At 37.8% G+C, this 23,268-nt stretch overlaps 1 protein-coding gene across 5 annotated transcripts in view; it reads left to right on the top strand.

Annotated features, from left to right (window-relative positions):
• The window catches only part of LOC127164965 (spectrin beta chain, non-erythrocytic 1), a 73,440-nt gene that overhangs the window by 37,838 nt on the left and 12,334 nt on the right, over window positions 1-23,268 (top strand). For all 5 annotated transcript variants that reach the window (XM_051109166.1, XM_051109169.1, XM_051109167.1 and 2 more), the window contains 23 exons: window positions 6,609-6,760; window positions 8,310-8,483; window positions 10,609-10,700; window positions 10,796-10,876; window positions 11,785-11,900; window positions 12,044-12,156; window positions 12,280-12,467; window positions 13,971-14,088; window positions 14,190-14,348; window positions 14,431-14,733; window positions 14,831-14,984; window positions 15,072-15,466; window positions 15,555-15,659; window positions 15,799-15,957; window positions 17,606-17,817; window positions 17,907-18,044; window positions 18,138-18,357; window positions 18,444-18,797; window positions 19,363-19,545; window positions 19,738-19,940; window positions 22,092-22,182; window positions 22,388-22,534; window positions 22,886-23,149. In XM_051109166.1, coding sequence (XP_050965123.1) covers window positions 6,609-6,760; window positions 8,310-8,483; window positions 10,609-10,700; window positions 10,796-10,876; window positions 11,785-11,900; window positions 12,044-12,156; window positions 12,280-12,467; window positions 13,971-14,088; window positions 14,190-14,348; window positions 14,431-14,733; window positions 14,831-14,984; window positions 15,072-15,466; window positions 15,555-15,659; window positions 15,799-15,957; window positions 17,606-17,817; window positions 17,907-18,044; window positions 18,138-18,357; window positions 18,444-18,797; window positions 19,363-19,545; window positions 19,738-19,940; window positions 22,092-22,182; window positions 22,388-22,534; window positions 22,886-23,149 — 4,121 coding nt within the window. The remainder of the gene's footprint in view (window positions 1-6,608; window positions 6,761-8,309; window positions 8,484-10,608; window positions 10,701-10,795; window positions 10,877-11,784; window positions 11,901-12,043; window positions 12,157-12,279; window positions 12,468-13,970; window positions 14,089-14,189; window positions 14,349-14,430; window positions 14,734-14,830; window positions 14,985-15,071; window positions 15,467-15,554; window positions 15,660-15,798; window positions 15,958-17,605; window positions 17,818-17,906; window positions 18,045-18,137; window positions 18,358-18,443; window positions 18,798-19,362; window positions 19,546-19,737; window positions 19,941-22,091; window positions 22,183-22,387; window positions 22,535-22,885; window positions 23,150-23,268) is intronic.

The raw sequence follows: 23,268 nt of genomic DNA, 5'->3' as shown, positions 1-23,268 counted from the left end.
CAGCTTTGGAACAACATGAGTATGAGTAATTAATGACAGAATTTTCATTTTTGGGTGAGCTAACCTTTTAAAAGTTACTGTATAAATCAGTCTGATGAATGAACTGAATGACTCAGTGAATTAATCATTGTTCACTTTTAGTCAGTCTTGAAATTCAGTTTTGTATATTAAGGTACATAAAACTAAAATCACTACCATAACGTGTGTGTGTGTGTGTGTGTACACGTGAATGCATACGTGTATGTGTGTTTATTATATGAATGTAGACTTATGTAACAGAAAGTTCTGTCTGAATTTCATTCCTCTAAATATTGTGTGCATGCATGCAGTATTGAGAAATTCATTTTGTCCTTCTATCGCCTTGTCTGTTTACTGTTAAATGATTCACTTACTAGTGTTACACAGTAGTAGGCAGTGTCTCAAAATTGAGATCATGTTTGAGTACCAGCAGTTATTAATCTCTCTCTCTCTCTCTCTCTCTCTCTCTCTCTCTCTCTCTCTCTCTCTCTCTCTCTCTCTCTCTCTCTCTCTGTACATAATTGATAACTAGCTAGACATTAACCTTCAAAGGACGCTTTTAATGTCCACATTCTTTTGTTTCCATATTGAAGTGTCCTTTATATTTTTATGGTAACTCTTTCACTATACTGGGAATATTGCCATGCTAGTTAATGAACATGAGTTCGTTGTGTTTGTTAGTGATGAAATCTAAATACAGACCCATGTGACATTTTTACGTTAAAAATGTTTGTCTAAGACTGACATCAGCACCAGTTATAATAAATGCCGTAATGAGGACGGAGCTATTTGTCTTTACACAAGTCGTGTTGTGTGTGTGTGTGTGCTGTGATCTGGTTAAAAGCTGTTTAATGTGGTTCAGATCAGAAACGAACACCTCAATATGCTGTGTGTGGAGATGTGGTCGTGGATGAGCATGTGCTGACAGTTCACACAGATGTCACAGATGACTCCCATGTTTATACGTCTCTTATATACATCAAGGTTATTTTTTGCTCTCTCTGTGGGTGTTGGAAGCGCCATTTTCTAGGCTGTGTGTTTGTTTATTCTGAAGGCTTGGTACATGTATGCAAAGCTTGTGTGGAGTGAGTCTGCTGATTGGTCGATGGGTTTCCTGTCTGCCAATAATCTCATTTGTGCTGCTTTTTTTTTTTTTCATTTACTGACTTGACGCTCATGAAGATGCAGCTTTATCTTTGTCTCTGTGTGTGTGTGTGTGTGTTTTCAGGTTAATCTGTAATTGATGGATTAGTCAGCAGTGAAGATCAGCTGTTGACATTTACAAGAAACATTTACACTGAAAACATCTTAAAACTATATTTTGCACACAAATATATATGGAACAATATTTTCCTAGTATATCACGAGTCAGCAGCCTTTTTAACATGAATTGCTACTCATTTCACTCTGTACTATTCTGAAAGGCTCTTCAAATTCATGTGGACTGAGCAACTTCTAGGAAAAGTAGTAGTAAAATGGTCCTGACTCTCAGCACAGGCTGGAGGAGCCACCCAAAAGGTTGTGATGTATTGAGAACAGCCCTGGACTGTCAGCTCACATCTTATTACCTCCTTCTAATATAAATCAGAGATTATACATTGTGTAATGTAGGTCATATGTGTAAGACCGGTCTTTTCTGTAACTGTTAGATCTGTCAGTGTGGAAGGGGGCAGCAGACAGATGCGTGTGTGAATTGATTTGAATAGCAGACAGGTATGTGCTGATTATCTCTTCATATTGACCATCTCAACTTAATGGTCCAATGACTGCTGTACCCTCTCGTTCTTATTTGCATTGTAAAGCAGGTCAAAGTCCTTAGACTCCCTTCTGCTTCCTTTATATATGTGTATGTGTGTTTGTGTGTGTGTCCTCCTCCTCGGTGTGGAATGCTCAAGGTCTCCTCACTTCTAAACAGATCAAGGCTAAAGTACCAGAACACCACAACTCCGATAACACACACACAGACACACACACACACTGACCCTTCACAGCAGTTTTGGGCCTGTTTGGTTAACACACACATTCCTTTTATTTGGTAAAAGCTAAATATTTTTTCCCTTAAAGCACAATGCCGTTGGACACTTCATATATTGTGTGGGTGTGTTACTAATGGCAGTTAAATTCCAAAACGGCATTCCAACATTTGATCACACAAATTGTTCACATTTGAATAGATTTTCATATGTAATTAAAATATCGTCATTCAGTACTGTGCACTATATTCACAGGTGTCTGTTGTGCTTTTCTTCAACTTCTGAGCAGCCAGCAATTCCTAACATGGAAAAATATGCTGCAATATGAACTGCCTGCTTTTGCAGAGTAATAGAAGATGTTTTAACAAACTAGCCAGAGGGTGAAATTATCTAGGCGTATAGTCAAAGTCACCCCTGCTCAGTTCAGCCCTGCTCGAGCGAGTTCAGGTCTGTGCGTCGGAGCAAAGTAAAGCAAAGCGTATTCTGCTATTATGTGAATGTAAGTGTGTTTGTGTGCTTGAAAGCACTGTCCCTCGTCTGAGTGGCGGTGACCAGCAGAACAGGTTTCCTCAGCTGGTGTGTGTAGCATTTCCCTGAACGAATTTGTAGGCGAGTGAGAGTGTGGTCATATCAGTTCAAGTAAAAGGACCAAGCCCTGTTCTCTATTCTAAATTCTTTTGACTGGTGTAAGATTACTACAGCCTCATGTGATACATCTAATAACAGGTCTTTAACATACTTTTAATATACAAGAAATAATACCCCAAATATAGGTTAATAATATGCGCTTTGGTATTTCTACAGTAATTATGACTTAAGCTGTTTGTTTCAAACTCTTTATTACTTAAAACTGGGGTGTGTATTTAATGGCTATATAAAATGAACCACTCATTTTGTGTATGTACACTACCAGTCAAAGGTTTTTGAACAGTAAGATTTTTTATGTTTTTTTTTTTTAAAGGAGAAGTCCACTTCCAAAACAAAGGTTTACATATAATGTACTCACCCCCTTGTCATTCAAGATGTTTATGTCTTTCTTTCTTCAGTCGTAAAGAAATTGTTTTTTTTAAGGGAAAACATTTCAGCGTTTTTCTCCATATAGTGGATTGCAATGGTGCCTGAGATTGAACTTCCAAAATGCAAAATGCGGCTTCAAACGATCCCTAATGTGGTCGTAAACGATCCCAGCCGAGAAAGAAGGGTCTTATCTAGCGAAGCTATCGGTTATTTTCATAAAAATAATACAATTTCTATACTTTTTAATATCAAACAAATATCTTGTCTTACTCTGCCTGGACTGTTTTTTTCTGGTTCATGACGGTTAGGGTATGTCGAAAACTCCCATCTCGTGTTCTCCCTCAACTTCAAAAAACATTCCAATATCGCTGTTTTACCCTTTTTGTTAAGGGTGTTTGATCTTCTTTGCATGTTCACTTTGCAAAGACTGGGTCGTTACTTCTGCAGCAATGTAGGATGATTTTGAAATTATTTTTGAAGTTGAGGGATAAAATACATTTGGAGTTTTTCGACATACGCTAACTGTCTTGAGCCAGAATACACAGAGTTCAGGCAGAGCAAGACAAGACGTGCGTTTGAGATTAAAAAGTATTTAAATTATATATTTTTTTTAATGAAAATTGCCAATTGTTTCGCTAGATAAGACCTGTCTTCCTTGGATGGGATCGTTTACAGCCGCATTTGGGATCGTTTGAAGCTGCATTTAAACTGTATTTTGGGAGTTCAAACTCGGGGCACCATACCAGTCCATTATATGGAGAATAATCCTGAAATGTTTTCCTCAAAAAACATCATTTCTTTACGACTGAAGAAAGAAAGATATGAACATCTTGGATGAGAAGGAGGTGAGTATATTACATGTGAATCTTTGTTCTGAAAGTGGACTTCTCCTATAAATAATTCTCTTCTGCACACCAAGCCTACATTTATTTGATCCAAAATACAGCAAAAGCAGTAATATTTTTATTATTTAAAATAACTGCTTTCTATTTGAATATATCTTAAAATGTAACTTATTCCCGTGATCAAAGCTACATTTTCAATATCATTACTCTAGTCTTTAGTGTCACATGATCCTTCAGAAATCTTGCTATAAATATGCTGATTTTCATTTGCAAAAATCCCTGATTTGGGAATTTTTATTCATCAAAGAAACCTGAAAAAAATCGACTCAGCTGTTTTCAGCATAATAGTAATAAATGTTTTTGAGCAGCATATTGATGAGAATATTAGAATGATTTCTGAAGGATCATGTGACTGGAGTAATCATGCTAAAAATTCAGCTTTGAAATCACATTAATAAATTACATTTTAAAATATATTGTAGTAGAAAACAGTTATTTTAAATATAAATATATAATATATAAAAATATTTCAAAATTGTACTGTTTTTGCTGTACTTCAAATCAACTAAATGCAGGCTTGGTGAGCAGAAGATAATTTTTTAAAAAACATTAAAAATCTTACTGTTCAAAAACTTTTGACTGGTAGTGTATATTATATATATTATGACTTAGCTATCTAAATGGGGACATTACATAGACTTTTGTAGTTTTTTTATAAACAGATAGTTATACATTTTCTAACCTAAACCTAATCCTGCCACTTTTACGAATGAGGATGTCCCCAAAAGGAGGTTTTTGGTGATTTTGTCAAGTTTTGCTCAGTTTTGGGTACAAATTTGTCCCCAAAATATGGTAAGTACACACACACACACAGCTAAATACCAGATGTAATGTGTGCAATGTAGTTTGGGTTGACTCTGAATAGTTTGCTTGATGAGGAAATATCACACAGCATGTCCATGTTGGCAACTACAGTATATGGTTTTTTTACTCAAAGCTTGTTTATCCCCCCCAACCCACCAGTTGAGAATCACTGGGCCAGATTAAAGCTAGATTATACTCTCGGCTTCCTCTTAACCAATTTGTCAATCCGTCTGGGCGTGAACAGTCTCAAAGGTTTTCACATACACTTTTTGGCTGCTTTTCCTTCACTCTCTGGTCCAGTGCATAAATTTCAAAGTATAATTTTATGTGTTGTATAATGTTAAAAAATCTAGATGTTGATTTAGTTAATATTTGTGTACATTTCTAATTTCTTTAAAAACTAAGAATTTAAGTCAGAATTGTGTGACCTGCATGATCTTGTGAGATTCACCCATATGTGCTGACCACTTTTTTTATTACTGTCTCTCTTTCTCTCTCTCTGTGTGTTTGTGTAAGGTTTTTACTGGGTTTTACTAATGTTATAAGCAATTTCTAAAACTGTGAAAAAGATTGTTTCATAGAAGAAATTCAATCGAGAAAGAGAGAGAGTTAAGATAAGACACACATGAGAATTTAATCAGGGAGTAGAGACTGTCTTTGAGATTTTACCGTGATATATTTTTTTCCTATAATTGGTTTCTAATCTCTCCAGTCTGACCAGGTTCAGGCCTTCACAGACACACACAAACACACTTCTACGTCCATTGCTAATCCGCTACCTTTTTAGCAGTGTGAAAGTCAATCACTCTGTGGATTTTTAGTCGTAACAGGTACAGGTGTTTCTGTTTGTTACCGTTTGATCCAATTCCCTGTGAAATAACAAGCTCAGCCCTAATGGAAGACTGTGTGCGTGCTTGTGCGTGAGAGAAGATCTACGACCAGATGGCTCTGAGGCTGACCTTGTGTTGCCTCTCGCTGCCTTTGTGCTCTTGTGTTATTTCGTGTGCTTGTTTTCTCCATTTACGGGGAGCGTGTTTGTTTAATGACCGAGGCGTTTTGTGCTCATGACATTTTTCTTATCAGCAATTACATTACCATGCTTCATTTAAACCTGTTACAGGAATTATCTTCTTGTATTAGCACATGCGACACAAAACGCAGCTCTCACTCGGGTCTTTCTGAATATAGGTGGTAGTGTCTGTGTTAAACAGCTTGCTGTTCCTCAGTAAAGGTCGTTCAGGTGACAGCAGTGGGTTGAGCTTCTTACTGACCAGCCCCATATGCTTTCACATGAGTTCCTGTGACACTAATACTGCACTCTTCTTTCGGTAGACACTTATCTGTCTGCAGTCATATCAAGCATTCCAGTTCTCTTCCTGTCCGTCTTGGTCTTTTTCTCTCTGTCAATCATTCATTCATTAATACAAATCCACGTTTTTTTAAACAACGTACTTTATAATCTCACACAATGCTTTTTGCTGTGGAGTCCCACCCCTTCCGTCATGTAATTGGCTGGCTGTGAGTGAGGCCTACTCTGATTAATGTGGGCAGCCATCAGTCAAGCTGTCAGTGCACTGCAGTAATTGAGTTGCTTTAATAGAGTTTAGAGTTACAGTCAGTCCTCGGTCACTGCTAGTCATTCATGAATGTTCATTTTATACACGGTTGTAAAATACAGGTCCTGACATGGCATGTAACTGCAAAATTTATGGAATCTTGTTTTTAGAGACCTAATGTTTTTTTACGTTGTGTATTTTTTGTGGTCATTTTTGAGATTCATTCACAGGCCTTATATTTTAAGAATGCTAATGCATGGGCTTCAGTATACCCAGGTGAACAGATTGGTGCTGTTTGACCTTTAAAACTAATTTTTTACTTTTTTCTCTTTCAGATGAGAGAGAAGCAGTGCAGAAGAAGACCTTCACTAAATGGGTGAACTCTCACCTGGGCCGCGTGACCTGCAGGATCGGTGACCTCTACACTGACCTCCGCGATGGACGTATGCTTATCCGACTGCTGGAAGTCCTCTCTGGGGAACAACTGGTCAGCAATCCCTCCACCCATCAATCAATCTATTAATCTATCCGTGTATCCATCCATCCCTCCAGGGCTCTGCAGTGCGACCATTTCAGTCTCATTTGCGACTTGAAAACTACTGCGTGCGACTATGAAAAAATATTTAGGAGCACGAGTGCGACTGACCCAATCAGCATATTTGTGTTTTCACTGAGAGGAGCTTCAATGCTTCAAAGGTTTTTGCAACATTGAGAAATGTATCACAGAAATATCTGACTAACCTATTCATAAACAAAGTGTAGAGAGAGGGTAAATAAGAGATTCATTGCAGTGCTGTGTAAAGTGCTTTGCTGATTATAATAGAACTTTGTGAGATCGCAGTGAACTAAGATGAGTGACAGCTTTTAGGGATTTTTAAGGGAGTTTGTAAATAAGATATTGATTTAATACCCTATTTCGTTGTCAAAAGTAGTTTGAAACAAGTAACAACTGCGCTGCTTCGCATCTCCATTTAAACACAGCAGTGTTTCGTTTATGAATGAACGTACGTTTTTAAGTGAATTTATTCACTTGCTTTGTTCCTGGATGAATCAGCTGTTCGAACAAATCAAATGAACGAATGATTCAGTAATTAAATCAGTGACTTGCCACCACCTTCTGTCAGTTTTAGTTTCATTTTTAAAGTATCAGTTATTTAAATCAGTTATTTAAAGTTTCAGTTATTTAAATCATTCAATATTCAAATTCAAATTCAAAATTTTATATTTAAAACATTAATCTCAACATTTATGAATTTGATTGCACTCATGCCACCTCTGAGCCTCATTAAACGTATGAAAATACACCTACAAGCCACTTTTGTGTTCTTCTGTGCCACCTCTGTTGTACAAATTAATTTTGTTAACTTGTTTGATTTCATTTGATTGGTAACTTATTCTTATTCTACTTGTTCTTAGTCTGTTGTTTTCATTAGAAATTTTAAAAAGCTCATAAAATATAATTTAAAAAAATTGACACAAAAGGTAACATGCTTTTAATAAAGTTAGAAAATGCCATTACAAAGGTAAAATTAAAATTCCCTTTTAATTCATTTTAAGGAGTCAAGTATCATCTCGTAATGGGAAGGATCTTTTTTTTTTGTGGGTGTTTTTGAATTGTGAAGCAAGTGGGAGAGGGGGATGGGAAAGGTCCACAATGCGGGATTCAAACTCGGGATACCCGAAGCGCAGCTGTGCCATATGTCTGCGCGCTGCCCACAAGGCTGTTGGCGCCAACGGGAAGAATAATTTTTGATCAGATTTTTGATTATTGATTAGACTGTGCTCCTAAAATTTAAGTGTAGAGCCCTGCCCTCGATGTATATATGCATCCATCTATCCTTGCATCCACTCATTCATCCAGGCATTCATTCATTCATCAATGCATCCGTCCTTGCATGCATCTGTCCATGTATTCATCTGTAATAAACCTGTTTTTTGTCATATTCCTCTGGCCTTGTAATCAGACGCTGGGTTGCTATGATAATCAGTATACTTTCATTTATTACATTTGTTGAACTTTTCGTTCTCTCTCTCAGCCAAAGCCCACCAAGGGCCGTATGCGCATCCACTGTCTGGAGAACGTTGACAAGGCTCTTCAATTCCTAAAGGAACAAAAGGTTCATCTGGAGAATATGGGCTCCCATGACATTGTTGACGGAAACCACCGTCTCACACTTGGACTCATTTGGACCATAATCCTCCGCTTCCAGGTAAGAGGGCATAGCTTTGATTGGGGTGTGAGAGATAGAGATATACACAAGACAAAAGAGAAAAGACAAGCAAGAGAAATGGCATCTTTCACTTGTAACTGAAGAAACGGCACTAAATCAGTGTTCATGGCAGGCCTTGTAAATACAATGTAAATAAGCCCAGATGCTAACATGGCGTTAAAAAATGTATAAAAAACAAACTATCAGTGTTCATGCCAGTGTTTTAGTGCACTGGTTGTAGTTGTGTAGCGCAACACACAATATTAAATATAATCCTGACTTTGTAGTTTGACTCATAGTTGAACCCAAAAAAGGATTTAGGCTGAGTGTGTGATTATCTGTCATTACTGTGATCTTTTGTCTTGTTTTAACCCAGTTCTGTTCTTTTTGTTTGTCCTTGGCTGTATCAGTCTGTCATCTGTTCACAATGAAGTATAATTAGCGTTTTTTTGTCTCCGTTTCATTGCCCTTTTGATTGTCCTGTACGTTTTTGTAATCAGCTCAGAATTCCTTCTATTCAAATATGTTAATTATCAAAGCACGCTGATCCAGACTGAGCACTGTGTTTCATCACTGCCTCTGATTAGTTTGTAAGGATGTTGCTGGTTTGTGTTGCATTATATTGCTGCAATGACATAATTAGTGAAGATAAGAGGTTAAGCTTTTTTTCTTTTCATTCTTTTCATGCTTAATTATAAATTATTGTAGGGATATAGTCTAAAATGGATCAAGATGACTATTAACTAACTTAATGAAGCTTGGCAGTGTTATGTTTTGCAATAGTATACATGTTTGTCGATATTTCAGTTTGGTTTAAGATATCTCTCAGCATGATTTCTGTTGGGCTGCCATTATAGATTTATAGAATTTAGAGCTTTAAACTGTTAGCATGAAGGAATGAAGCTTTTTAAGCATATGGAGTAAAGAATCTTCTAATAATATAATAATATATAATATAATATACAAATACGTATTTACGCAACCTTCACATTTTGGGGGCAGAAAAAAAGCAATTAATACTTTTATTCAGCATTAAGGACGCATTAAATTGATTAAAAGTGACAGTAAAGAGGAAACGCCCTAGAAAAGTGGGCTTTTGGACAATATTGGCATGAATCCTTTTTAATTTGTGATAATTTTGCACTGATAAAGGACAACACAAACTACGAAAACATATTTTATTACATAAACAGTTTATACATAAAAAAAAAAAACTTACATTTTCGATTCAGCAAAATATTTACCATTAGCAGCTATTACAGCTCTGCGTAATCTGGGCCTGAATTCATTGTATTCTAAACTTAATTGGCAATCAATTGTTGAAGCTATTAAGGTGTGCTGTCCCAAAATTTTTTTAAAAACCTGGGCCAAGTTTAAACCAGTAACCAGGCATCACAACTGGCAAAGGGGCATGTCTGACTTTGACATCTATATATTGCTATTATTATGTAATCAAAATGAAAATTATTATTGCTGGTCTTCAATGATAATGTCAAGTTACTTTAATGTATTTGCACCAAAAAATGATAAGGATTTATGCTGATATCGTCCAAAATCACACTTTGCCAGGGGTATTTCCAAACGTTTGGAGGACAGTGTATATACAATTAGAATACAAATATTTAAAATATTTTTTGATCAACTAGATGCAGAAAAAAAAAACATTTTTAAAATCTTTTTAAACTTTTGATTGGTAGTGTATGAAACACCAGTAAAAGACATGATTGGGAGCAAAGTTTTCGTTTTGTTATATCGTTTGTTTATGTTAAATCACTTAAAGGCCATGAACACACAGCAACTAAATAGAGCTGACACTGCTTTTCTGAGTACTGAATCATGTATAGTACACACAGTGTTTGGTTGTTTATAGGAGTGACAACTGCATTCTACAAATTAATTTACATCCCAAAATATGTAGTATTTACAGTATTAATGTTAAATTCTCAGTAGTGTATACAAAACTGAACTCAACTGCTTATAGAACATAAACACAGACAGCATCTATTTTGAAAGTTGTTTGAAAATTGAAACTCTCCAATTCTCCAAACTTAGAATCTAAACTACAAGGAAAAGCAGATATGCAGTTTATACAGAAACATGTTATACATCTCACTTGTTTAATTAGATCCAAGACATTAGCGTTGAGACGGAGGACAACAAGGAGAAGAAATCAGCCAAAGATGCTCTGCTGCTGTGGTGTCAGATGAAGACTGCAGGGTAAGAGTGAAAGAGAAAGAAATGAGTAAATGTATAATACTTTATTAAATACTCTAGTTCTGGTCCTGTACTAAGGAATGTGACTTTCCCTTCAGGTACCCAAATGTCAATGTCCACAACTTTACCACCAGCTGGAGAGATGGTCTAGCGTTCAATGCCATAGTGCACAAACACAGGTATCGATCCGAGCTCACAAACACACACACGCTGACATAAAAGTACACCGATACAAGGCCTTTGTTCTCAAACACATGACAAGCTTTGGTATGACTACGATTTCCACATAGTAGCATGTGCTCAAGCACTCCACGCCTCTTCATTCTTCAGCGTGTTCCCACACATACAGAGAAGGCCTGCAGGGGCTTCAACCACCAGCGGCATTCTGGAATTTTAACTTTGTTCTGCAAAAGTGCATTTAAATGCAGAAGTTGAAAGAATCACTCTAAATTTGCAATTTCTGAGAGATTGTGTAAAAGCCTCCAAGTCGTTTTTTTTTTCCACATGCTGTCATTACAGAGAGATAAAGAGGGATATTTTTACTTTTTTACTTTTTTAATTCGACTCTTCACTTTATGCTCATAATTTCAGTTTAGTTTTATTTTTCATTTAATGTAATGTATTTATAAAGTAAAAAATGTAAAATAGAAGCATGTAGGAGGTCCCAGCTGTGTTGATTGTATATTGTACAGTATTGTGTAATTTTGCATATGTATATATTTCCTCTCTTTTTTTCCTAAGAAATAATTGCATTATAAACTAATTGGGCTCAGTAGGATTTCCTACTCTTCTCATCCTCAACAGTCCCACTAGCTCCTCATTTTTCATCTTTTTCTCTGTCGCCCAGCAGCTTTGTTCCTTATGCAATTTTTTTCATGCAGAGGAGCTGAAAAAATAAGTTACATTAAGTTGACCTAAATAAAGAGAGAAAAATCCCTCACTCTCTCTTTGCAGAGTTGGAGTGCTTCCCTCTAATGTTGGAAAAGTGTATTGCAGGGTTTTTACAAACTAAATGTCCTTTTGGAGTTTTACAACCTCAAAATAACATTCTTGTTGATTTTCTTCTTCCTCTCTTTCTCATTCTTAGGTCAGACTTGATTGACTTTGATAATCTGAAGCGCTCTAATGCCCACTATAACCTGCAGAATGCCTTTAACGTGGCAGAGAAGGAGCTGGGTCTTACCAAGCTGCTGGATCCAGAGGGTGAGAGCAAATACATGCATCATTTTAACTAGATAATAAAGACAGAGCTGCTCTCAAACAACACCGATCCTTTGGGTGAAAGGTGTCTAGAACATATTTATTATTAAATAGCTGATGTGTTTGTCTTATCCCTTGCACTTTAGATGTGAATGTTGATCAGCCTGATGAGAAGTCCATCATCACATATGTGGCCACATACTACCACTACTTCAGCAAGATGAAGGCGCTCGCCGTAGAGGGCAAGAGAATCGGCAAGGTACGTGGAGAGCGAGAGAGAATTACAGTCTACCCTTATGTTTATATATCCATTTCCTGAAGTGTTTCTGTAAGTGTGGGTCATTATTCTGTGAAGTGAATAGGGGTGTATTTGTTTCTGTAGGTGCTGGACTATGCTATCGAAGCAGATCAGCTGATAGAGAAATATGAGACTCTGGCCTCAGAGCTGCTGCAGTGGATTGAACAAACCATCGTTACCCTTAATGACCGTCAGCTCGCTAACTCGCTCAGTGCGGTTCAGAACCAGCTACAGGCCTTCAACACGTACCGCACCGTGGAGAAACCACCTAAGTGAGTGATGTCCACAAAGGACAGAAAAATACTGTAAAAGAGTGATGTAAAGGCCAAAGAAAGTCAAGTTTTAATGCACATTCCTGGTCTTACTGATCAATTGGTGCATGTTATTCCATAGCAGAAAATTCTATGATCTTCAGTTAAAATGTATTAACTTGCTCTTAACTCTGAAATTACTTTTCTTTTCTGCTGACATCAGCTGTGAATGTACTGCAAAAAATAGTTTTTCTTACTTGGTATATTAGTCTTGTTGTCTGTTAGTACAAATATCTAAACATCCTAAAATCAAGAAACATTTACTTGAGAAGTGAAATGACTTAAGCTATTCCACAAAATATTTAAGTAATTACTCAAAATGTATTTATTAATTATATATGTGGATATTAATTTGGATACTTTTTCAAAAATATAAATCATTTTGCTTCTCAAATAAATGTTGTAGTGTTGGATAATGTTTAACAATACTTAGTGTAGACATTGTTTCAGCTCAGACAAACACATTCACATTCAGTCTGGCTTGGCTATGATATGTAATGCCCACTTTTCAACATCCATTCATTTCCCGATGGATCGAATCAGATTTGCAGGAGTCACTTTACAGGAGTAAAATGGGCTTTAAACAGGATTGTTGATTTGAAAGGATTAGTTCACTCCTGAATTAAAATGTTCTGATAATATACTGACCCCCATGTCATCCAAGTTGTTCATGTCTTTCTTCAGTCGAACAGAAATTAAGGTTTTTGTGGAAAACATTCCAGGATTTTTCTCCATATAGTGGACTTCAATGGGGATCAATGGGTTGAAGATCCAAATTGCAGTTTCAGTGCAGCTTCAAAGGGCTCTACATGATCCCAGCTGAGGAATAAGGGTCTTATCTAGCGAAATGATCGGTCATTTCCTAAAAAAAAAAAAAAAAAGTATATACTTTTTAACCACAAATGCTAGTCTTGTACTAAATCTGTGATGTGCGTCTACGACTTAATGCATTATTTAATCATGTTGGAAAGATTACGCGTGGTTAGTTCATCGTCTGTGTACTTCGATTAAAAAAGGTAGGGTAGAAAGAAAAACTACATCTAATTTTCTCCTCCAACTTCAAAATCGTCCAACATCGTTTTACCTTTTTGACTTTCTTTGCATGTTCTCTCTGTAAATACTGGGTTGGTACTTCCACCTACGTCACACATGTCCTTTCCAACATGATTACATAATTTGTGAGGATGAGCATTTGTGGTTGAAAAGAAAATGACAGATCGTTTTGCTAAATATGACTCTTATTACTTGGCTGGGACTGTATAGAGCCCTTTAAAGCTGCAATGAAACCACAACTTCTGCAAAAGTTCACTATATGGAGTAAAAATCCTGACGTGTAAGCCCCAAAAACTTAATTTCTTTTCAACAGAAGAAAGAAAGACATGAACATCTTGGATGACATCGGGGGGAGAGTTGATGTCCAGAAATTACTCTATACACGTCACTTTAAACCTGTGTGTTTTACAGATTCACTGAAAAAGGAAATTTGGAGGTTTTACTCTTCACCATTCAGAGTAAAATGAGAGCAAACAATCAGAAAGTCTACATGCCACGAGAGGGAAAACTCATCTCTGATATCAACAAGGTATATACATATCAAATGCTCCTCTACATGTAAAACTACTCAAACATAAATTGAGTTTTGAGTGATGCTCATGGCCAGTTGTTTGCTGCTTGTCTGAAAAGGCATGGGAGAGGCTAGAGAAAGCAGAACACGAGAGGGAGTTGGCACTGCGAAATGAGCTGATTCGTCAGGAGAAGCTGGAGATGTTGGCCGCACGTTTTGACCGCAAAGCAGCCATGAGAGAAACCTGGCTCAGCGAAAACCAGCGTCTGGTCTCACAGGTGATGAAGATTAATGCTGAAAAAAATATGTATGGTTTAATGTGAGATTATGAGTAACACAAAACTTTGTTGCCGCCTTTAGGACAATTTTGGTGTTGAACTGGGTGCTGTGGAAGCAGCCACTCGCAAACATGAGGCCATCGAGACAGACATCCAGGCGTACGGTGAGCGCGTAGCAGCCGTAGAATCTGTTGCTCGCGAACTGGAGGCGGAGGGATATCATGAAGTGCGGCGCATACTGGCGCGGAGGGATAACGTCCTCAGACTGTGGGAATATCTGAAGGAACTACTTGCGGCACGGCGAGAAAGGCTGATAGCACACAGAGACCTGCAGCGCCTTTTACAGGAAATGAGCTACATCATGGACTGGATGGAAGACATGAAGGTATTGACTTATTTAGACCAGCATTTTATTTTACTGCTACAGAATAGTATTTTGTTTTCCCACAGCTAATTATGTGTGTTTTTGTTTGTGTGTTTAGAGTCGTCTGCAATCTCAGGACAGTGGAAAACACCTTCATGATGTGGAGGACTTGCTGCAGAAACACACACTTGTGGAAGCTGATATTTCCGCGCAGGCCGAGCGAGTCAAAGCTGTGCAGGCCGCCGCGAAGAGATTTACATCAGATGAACAGAGTGAGAATATTCCCTGTACATACAGTGCACAAACATGACTGTTGTAGGCTCAAAATTAAAACACAATTGGTTCTCCTCTCTTTTTAGATTATAAGCCATGTGATCCCACTCTGGTTGAAGAGAAGGTGGATCTTCTGGGCCGAGCGTACGGAGAACTGGGCCAGCTGGCGGCGGATCGACGAGCTCGACTGGATGACTCGCGAAGGCTGTGGCAGTTCCTGTGGGAGCTGGGAGAGGAGGCTGCCTGGATCAGAGAGCAGGAGCAGATCCTGTCCGGAGGAGACTACGGAAAGGACTTGAGCTCTGCTCTTCACCTCCTGTCTAAACATGAGGCCTTCAGAGACGAGATGGCAGCCCGGTATGGCCCTCTGGGGAACAGCATTGCTGGTGGAGAGGCCCTGGTGAATGAAGGCCACTCTGGGGCACCTGAGGTGACAGAGCGAATCAAGGACGTGAGAGCACAGTGGTCACACCTGGAGGAGGTAAAGCACTAGAGAATGGCTCAGACTTTAAAGTGGAATGTGTCAGCATCACAATCTAACACCAGATTTCAAACGTTCTTTTCTACAGACCTCACAGTTGCGTGAGCAGGGGCTGAAAGAGTCTGTAGCTTTCCATCAGTTCCAGACAGACGCTAACGACATGGAGGCCTGGATAATGGAAACACTAAGACAAGTAAAACAAACACAAATATATGTTAAACTGGCTGTTTGGTATTACTGATTTGACTGTCCAGCTTTATTTCAGAAAAGACTCTGATGCCGAGTTCAGTCGCCAGATTAAATCTTTGTTTTTCTGTGTGTTCTGTTTGTAGGTGTCTAGTCAGGAAGTTGGCCACGATGAGTTTTCTACACAGACTCTGGCCAGAAAGCAGAGAGAGGTGGAGGAGGAGATTCAAAGTCACCGATCACTCATCGACTCACTACATGAACAGGCCTCAACACTGCCTGAAGCATATGCACAGTCTCCACAGGTACACAAAACACACACATTAGAAAAAAGTGTTTTTTTGAAAGAAATGATTACTTTTGTTCATCAAGGATTTGCTAAACTAATCAAGAGTGACAGTAAAAACATTTATAATGTTTAAAAAAGATGTCTCTTTGAAATAAATACTGTTCTTATGAACTTTCTATTCATTAAATAATCTGGAAATGTATCACGGTTTTCACATATTGAGGAGTGATTTCACCAACATTACAGGAGGGCCAAAACAAAAATTTACCATAGTTTGATCTGACTATGTGTACTATGTTATAATAAAAATATGTACACATTTCACCCAAAATGTCACTTACCCCCTTTTCTCACTCCTCGATATATTAAGCAGCACCCGTTTTAAACATTGCTAAAATAAAAAATAAAATAAAATAAATGTTTCTTAAGCACTGAAGGATTTCTGAAGGATCATGTGACACTGAAGACTGCAGTAATGGCTACTGAAAATTCAGTAAATTACGTCTAAAAATATGTTAAAGTGCTGTCAGTAGATAAAAAAAAAATAGCTAATTAACTAATTAATTGTGATTATTTGATTATTATTAGAGTTTTAAATATACTTTTATATTGCAATAATTTCACAGTCCTCAAATTAATGTAGAAAACGTACAGTATTTTTTAAATATTTATTAAATATTTTTGAAGGTATCACTGATACCAATATTACTGATGTCTCTAGGAAATTGTTGTTATTTTCCTAATAATTAACCATTGACATTTATCAAATGTAACATTTATTAGACTTTTAAAAATAACTTTTAATTTAAGTGAACTTAAAACAATCTTCACATAAACCCATTATTTACTGTGCCCTTCAGCAGTTGGGAAATATACAGAAATTGAATAAAGTTATCAAACACGAAATACTAAATTAAATATACATGAATCCTTAAAGCTACACAAGTTATTGTTTTCCTCTTCTTTTTTTTTTTTTTAATCTGATTAATAGACATCACAGCAGCTAGGTTATTAGCTTATTTGGCTGCTATTACTTTAAGAGCTGCCGCTGCTGAACGCAATGCAGATCTGACACGCATATTCAGTTCCATTCGTGCTTTAAACATGAAGTGACACAGGCTACAATGTGCACTGCCACATTTATGCGTGCACTTGAAGCGTGCGTGCTACGAGCAGGGTATAATGGCTGACAGAACAGGTGAATTAGGTTTTACTGACATGTGGCCTGATAACATCTCATCTGACTGCAGTTCACTTGAAGCTCCGTTGTCTCACCTGTACATTTCTCACGCTCATTTGACTAGCGCCTGGTGCTGAAGTGAAGTTGGAGTGCGCATCTGAAAAGTCTCCCTTTTGATGTGGCCGTAAAGATGTTGTGCAACTAAAAAATGCACTTTTTGTCAAAAAAAAAAGATAGAAGCAGCAGTTGTGAGTGGGGTGGCCAACCTTAAAATATTTGTAGTACTGTTAAACTGGAAAAATTAATCACCTGTGTTAACATGCTAATTTTGACAGCACTAATTTAAATGAAAAAAATCAAATGTAATCATATTTCACAGTTTCACTGTATTTTTGATTTAATAAAAGCAGCCTTGGTGAGCATAAGAGTTTAAAAAAAAAACTTTATAGTACCCATAATATGTATCTCTGTCATTCTTTACCAGGTGGAGGGCCGCCTCCCAGCAATAGAGCAGCGCTACGAAGAGTTAGAAGGGTTGTCGTCGTCATGGCGACATGCCTTAGATGGAGCGCTTGCGTTGTATCGCATGTTCAGTGAAGCTAGTGCCTGCCAGCTGTGGGTTGGAGAGAAAGAGCAGTGGCTGCACAACATGGAGATTCCCACCAAACTAGAGGATCTAGAGGTGGTCCAGCAAAGGTGAGAACAGATAGAATGATGAGTAAGTTTTTAATCTTTTTGATATGGCATATATTGGAGTAATATGGTTTGTTTTGTTTCAAATGAAGGTTTGAAACTCTGGAGCCAGAGATGAACACGCTGGGTGCTCGCATTACCGATGTCAATCAAGTGGCTCAACAGCTGCTGGGATCAGACAACCGCAACAAAGAGCAGATCGACCAGACACAGAACCAACTCAATAACAGGTACAATCACCAACAAAAAGAGCAGATAGAGATAAATAATCAGATTCACACAGAAATGTCCTCATGCTTCTCTTTCCTCATCCTTCTCTGCAGGTGGTCTGATTTCCAGAGTCTGGCCAACCAGCGCAAACAAGCTTTGGAATCAGCACTGAATATCCAGAACTATCATCTAGAGTGTAATGAGATCAAGAGCTGGATGAAAGAGAAGACTAAGGTCATCGAGTCCACGCAGAGCCTTGGAAATGACCTGGCTGGAGTCATGGCCCTGCAGCGTAAGCTCACTGGTATGGAAAGAGACCTGGAGGCTATACAGGTAAAAATAAACACATCATTATGTATAAAGACATTGTAGCTTTCGGCCTTTCTCTTACTCATTCTCTTTTGCTTTCTTCTCCACAGGGTAAGTTGGATGACCTGCGCTCTGAGGCTGAGAAGTTGGCATCTGAGCACCCCGAGCAGGAGGAGGAGATCAAGGGTCGACTGGCTGAAATTCAGGAGGTGTGGGAAGAGCTTCGAGCCACCATGAAACGACGCGAGGAGTCGTTGGGCGAAGCCTCTAAACTTCAGGGCTTCCTTAGAGATCTCGATGACTTCCAGGCCTGGCTGTCACGTACACAGACCACCGTGGCGTCCGAGGACACGCCTACATCGCTGGCGGAAGCCGAGCGTCTGCTGGCTCAACATGAGGCCATAAAGAATGAAGTAGATAATTACAGGGAAGATTATGAGAAGATGAGAGCTACTGGAGCTGAGGTCAGTTAGTGTAAACTTTAAGTTTAAAAAAAAATGTCATTACTGCTACTCTTCAAAAGTTTGTGGTCGGAAATATGTCTTGTTTTTGAAAGAGGTCTTTTATGCTCAGCTAGGCTGCATTATTTGATCAAAAATACAGTAAAAACTGTACTATTTTGAAATGTTAATACAATTTAAATAACTGTTTTCTACCTGTAGTTTATTTTTGTAATGGCAAAACTGATTTTAAGCAGCGAAGTCACACAATCCTTTAAAAATCATTCTAATATGCTGATTTGCTTGACTTAAAAATTGTTCTGTGGAAACCCTGATACATTTTTTTCATGATTCTATGATGAATAGCAAGTTCAAAATAATCTTTATGCGAAATAGAAATCTTTTAAAGTTATAAATGTCTTTACTGTCAGTTTAATGCATCCTTGCTTAGTAAAACTATTTATATTTTACCGACCCCAAACTTTTGAATGACACTGTATACATTTATGAAATTTGACAAATATCTGAAAATAGTTGTTGTAAAGATAATATAAGGTACATAATCTCTGAATTGGCTGTGTGTGTTTAGGTGACTCAGGGACAGACTGATGCCCAGTACATGTTCCTAGCCCAGCGGCTCCAAGCGTTGGACACTGGCTGGCACGAGCTGAGGAGAATGTGGGAGAGCCGCCACTGTGTCCTCGCTCAGGCCTTTGATTTCCAAACCTTGCTACGAGATGCAAAACAGGCGGAGGGCTTCCTCAATAGCCAGGTGTGTGATTGTGATACTGCTTATGTTTTACTGTGCAACTAAATACTAAATGTTTAATATGGTATTAAAACATTCCATATCTGGCTACCTTTTGGGGAAGGGCACCATTTCAGCTGCTAGTAGTGACTCTTGATTGGTGAATGAAACCTTAATGAGAGCTCATAAATCAATTTCCTTTTTCTTTGCCTGCAGGAGTATGTTTTGTCACACACAGAGATGCCCTCCAGCCTACAAGGGGCTGTGGAGGCCATCAAGAAACACGAAGACTTCCTCACCACCATGGAGGCCAATGAAGAAAAGATCAACGGCGTGGTCGAGTCTGGACGGAGACTCATATCTGATGGCAACACCTATGCAGACAAGATTCAGGAGAAGACAGACTCCATTCAGGAGAGGTGAGCAGGAACAGAACAAATGGAAGAAAGAAGTAGAGGTGGACGGTATGACCAAAATCATCATGTTATAAGTGTTTGTTAATTGTTTTTTTTAGTCATTTTATCACTGTAATTGTACAACAATACCACAATAGAGCTATTTTATATTAATTTGGCAAAAATGGATATAGACATTTAAATGATTACGTTTTAACATTTTAAATAAGACGAAATGTTTCTTGGACACTAAATCAGCATATTATGATTCTGAAGGATCATATGCCACTAAAGACAGGAGTGATGGCTGAAAAATCTTGCTAACATAGGCATAAATTACATTTTAAAATATATACAATTTAAAATGGTAATATTACACAACATTACTGCTTTCGCTGTATTTGTGATTAAATACAGTTGAAGTCAAAAGTTTACATACACCTTGCAGAATCTGCAAAATGTTAATTATTTTACCAAAATAAGAAGGATCATACAAAATGCATGATATTTTTTATTTAGTACTGTCCTGAATAAGATATTTCACAGAAAATAGGTTTACATACAGTCCACAAGAGAAAATAATAATTGAATTTAAAGACATGACTCAAAAGTTTACGTACACTTGATTTTTTTATATTGTGTTGTTACCTGAATGATCCACTGCTGTTCTTTTTTTTGTTTAGTGATAGTTGTTCATGAGTCCCTTGTTTGTCCAGAACAGTTAAACTGCCCACTGTTCTTTAGAAAAATCCTTTAGGATCCTTTAGTTTTCACCTCCGGCTCTTAAAGGGGTCATCGGATGCCCATTTTTCACAAGATGATATGATTCTTTAGGATCTTATATACTTTGATTAAAAATTCTCAATGGTTTTGTAAAACAACACCCTTTTTACCTTGTCAAAATGAGCATTCTAAGGGGTTATACACACTTATACACTTATACTCGCTTTGCGCGAACATAGATGGATAGATGTAGATCGGGAGGCGCATTCCCTTCACAAACAAATGTAATCCACTGCATCTTCAGCGGCTCAGATGTCAGGAGTAAATGACGACCACTATGTTCATTATTACATCCAGCAACACAACACCTCAATCGGAGATATTCTTGTCTAACTTACATCCCTGCTTCGGCATCGAAACAAGGAAAGTTACTGGACTGCGACAGCTGGTCTGAGGAAATGTCAATCAACTATCGTGGGAGCGGCCTCACACCCACAGGCATCTGAGAACGGCTCGATTTGAAAAAGGGGATATTATTTTTACAGATTAATTAAAAACCACTGCATGGATTTTTATCATTATAGGGTAGATTTGTACATACACTGCCAACACACATTAATGTTCAAACAACATGAAAAAGTGAACTTAGCATCCGATGACCCCTTTAATGCATTGTGTTTCCTCCTGGAGCATTTGAGCATTTGAACCTTCTGTAATAGATGCATATCCCTCAGTTGTCCTGAGAGTGAAAAGATGGATCTCAAAAATCACACATTCATTGTTGGAAAGGGTTCAAATACACAAAAATGCTGAAAAAGCAAAGAATTTGTGGGACCTGAAGGATTTTTCTGAAGAACAGCGAGCAGTTTAACTATTCAGGACAAACAAGGGACTCATGAACAGCTATAACTAAACAAACAAACAAACAAAAAAAAACACAGCATCATTCAGGTAACAACACAGTATTAAGAATCATGTGTATATAAACTTTTGAACAGGGTCATTTTTATTAATTCAGCTTATTTTCTCTTGTGGACTATATGTAAACACCTTTTATGTGAAATATCTTATTCAGGTCAGTACTAAATAAAAATTAACGTGCATTTTGTATGATCCCTCTTATTTTGGTAAAATTATTAACATTTTGCAGATTCTGCAAGATGTATGAAAACTTTTGACTTCAACTGTAAATGCTGCCTTGGTTAAGGAAAAATAGACTTCTTTTTTAGACATTAAAAAAAAAATCATACCAACCACAATAATGAATGGTATACACTACAATCAGCAATTTCAAAATGCTAGGTCATACTTAAGAAGCTGCAATATATTGGAAATGTGCAGTATTTATCACTATTATTTGATCCTGGCAATGATGTACATTAATGAACCCATTAAATCCATTTTGCATTACATCATGTTTTTCATGTCATGTTCTCTTTCAATTTCCTTCAGACACGAGAAGAACAAACAAGCTGCCAATGAGCTGCTGGCTAAACTGAAGGACAACAGAGAGCTGCAGCACTTCCTACAGGATGGACAAGAGGTAATAAAGTCCAGAGCAAACAAGACTACGTATATCCATTATACTGACTGCATTATGAGACAAAGTCTGTCTCACTGACATTATGAAGATAGTGCTCTCAAATGACACCAGTGAACAATAGCACCACCTACAGGATGAAGCCTGTGATGCCAAATTCAGGCTTTGTGTGATTAATAAGTTGTCTTTTCCATGCCTGTCTCCTTAGCTGACTTTGTGGATAAATGAGAAAATGTTGACAGCTCAGGACATGTCCTATGATGAGGCCAGAAACCTCCACAGCAAGTGGCAGAAGCACCAGGCCTTCATGGCTGAGCTGGCTTCCAATAAAGACTGGCTAGACAAGATTGACAAGGTATATTCCCATGCACAACATCTTCCAGTGATTTTAGATATCTGATGTACTTCTAAATACCAATACAGGTTTTGAAATGGTGATTCAAGTCATGGAAATGTATAAAAAAAAATGTGTAAAAGTCGTGGAAATGCTCAACTCTTGTGTGCAAAAGAAATGGAAATGTCATGGAAATTCAGTGGTCAAAAATTGTGGGAGTCCTGGGATATGTGTAAATATGCAAGATTTGTCAAATAGCTTCCTCAGGGTCATACTAAATAAACAAAAAACAAGGCATGTGAACTCATGAGCAGAACTGCATACGTTAAAACTACTACAATGACTTTGTCTCTCTCTTTCTTGTTCTTGTAGGAGGGTAAAGTGTTAGTAAAGGAGAAGCCTGAGCTGGAGCAGACGGTAACGGAGACTATGAGCAGCCTGCAGAAGCAGTGGGAGGAGCTTGAGAGCACCACTCAAGCCAAAGCTCAGTGTCTGTTTGACGCTAACCGAGCTGAACTTTTCACACAGAGCTGCTCGGCACTGGACTCCTGGCTCCAGAACATCTCCTCTCAACTCCAAAGCGATGACTTTGGAAAAGATCTCACCAGTGTCAACATCCTGCTCAAGAAACACCAGGTAAATCCATAGCCAAATAAAAAGATTGCTACTTAAGATACTCACAGATCACTTTAGTGTGAAATCACACCATCTTGTAGTCTGTGGAACTTGTAAGAACATTTGGATGTTCAGTCATT

The sequence above is a fragment of the Labeo rohita genome, chromosome 5 (assembly GCF_022985175.1).
Source record: "Labeo rohita strain BAU-BD-2019 chromosome 5, IGBB_LRoh.1.0, whole genome shotgun sequence".
Classification (NCBI taxonomy): domain Eukaryota; kingdom Metazoa; phylum Chordata; class Actinopteri; order Cypriniformes; family Cyprinidae; genus Labeo; species Labeo rohita.
Note: the sequence above shows the minus strand (reverse complement) of the source record. Positions and strands in the feature narration are given on the sequence as shown.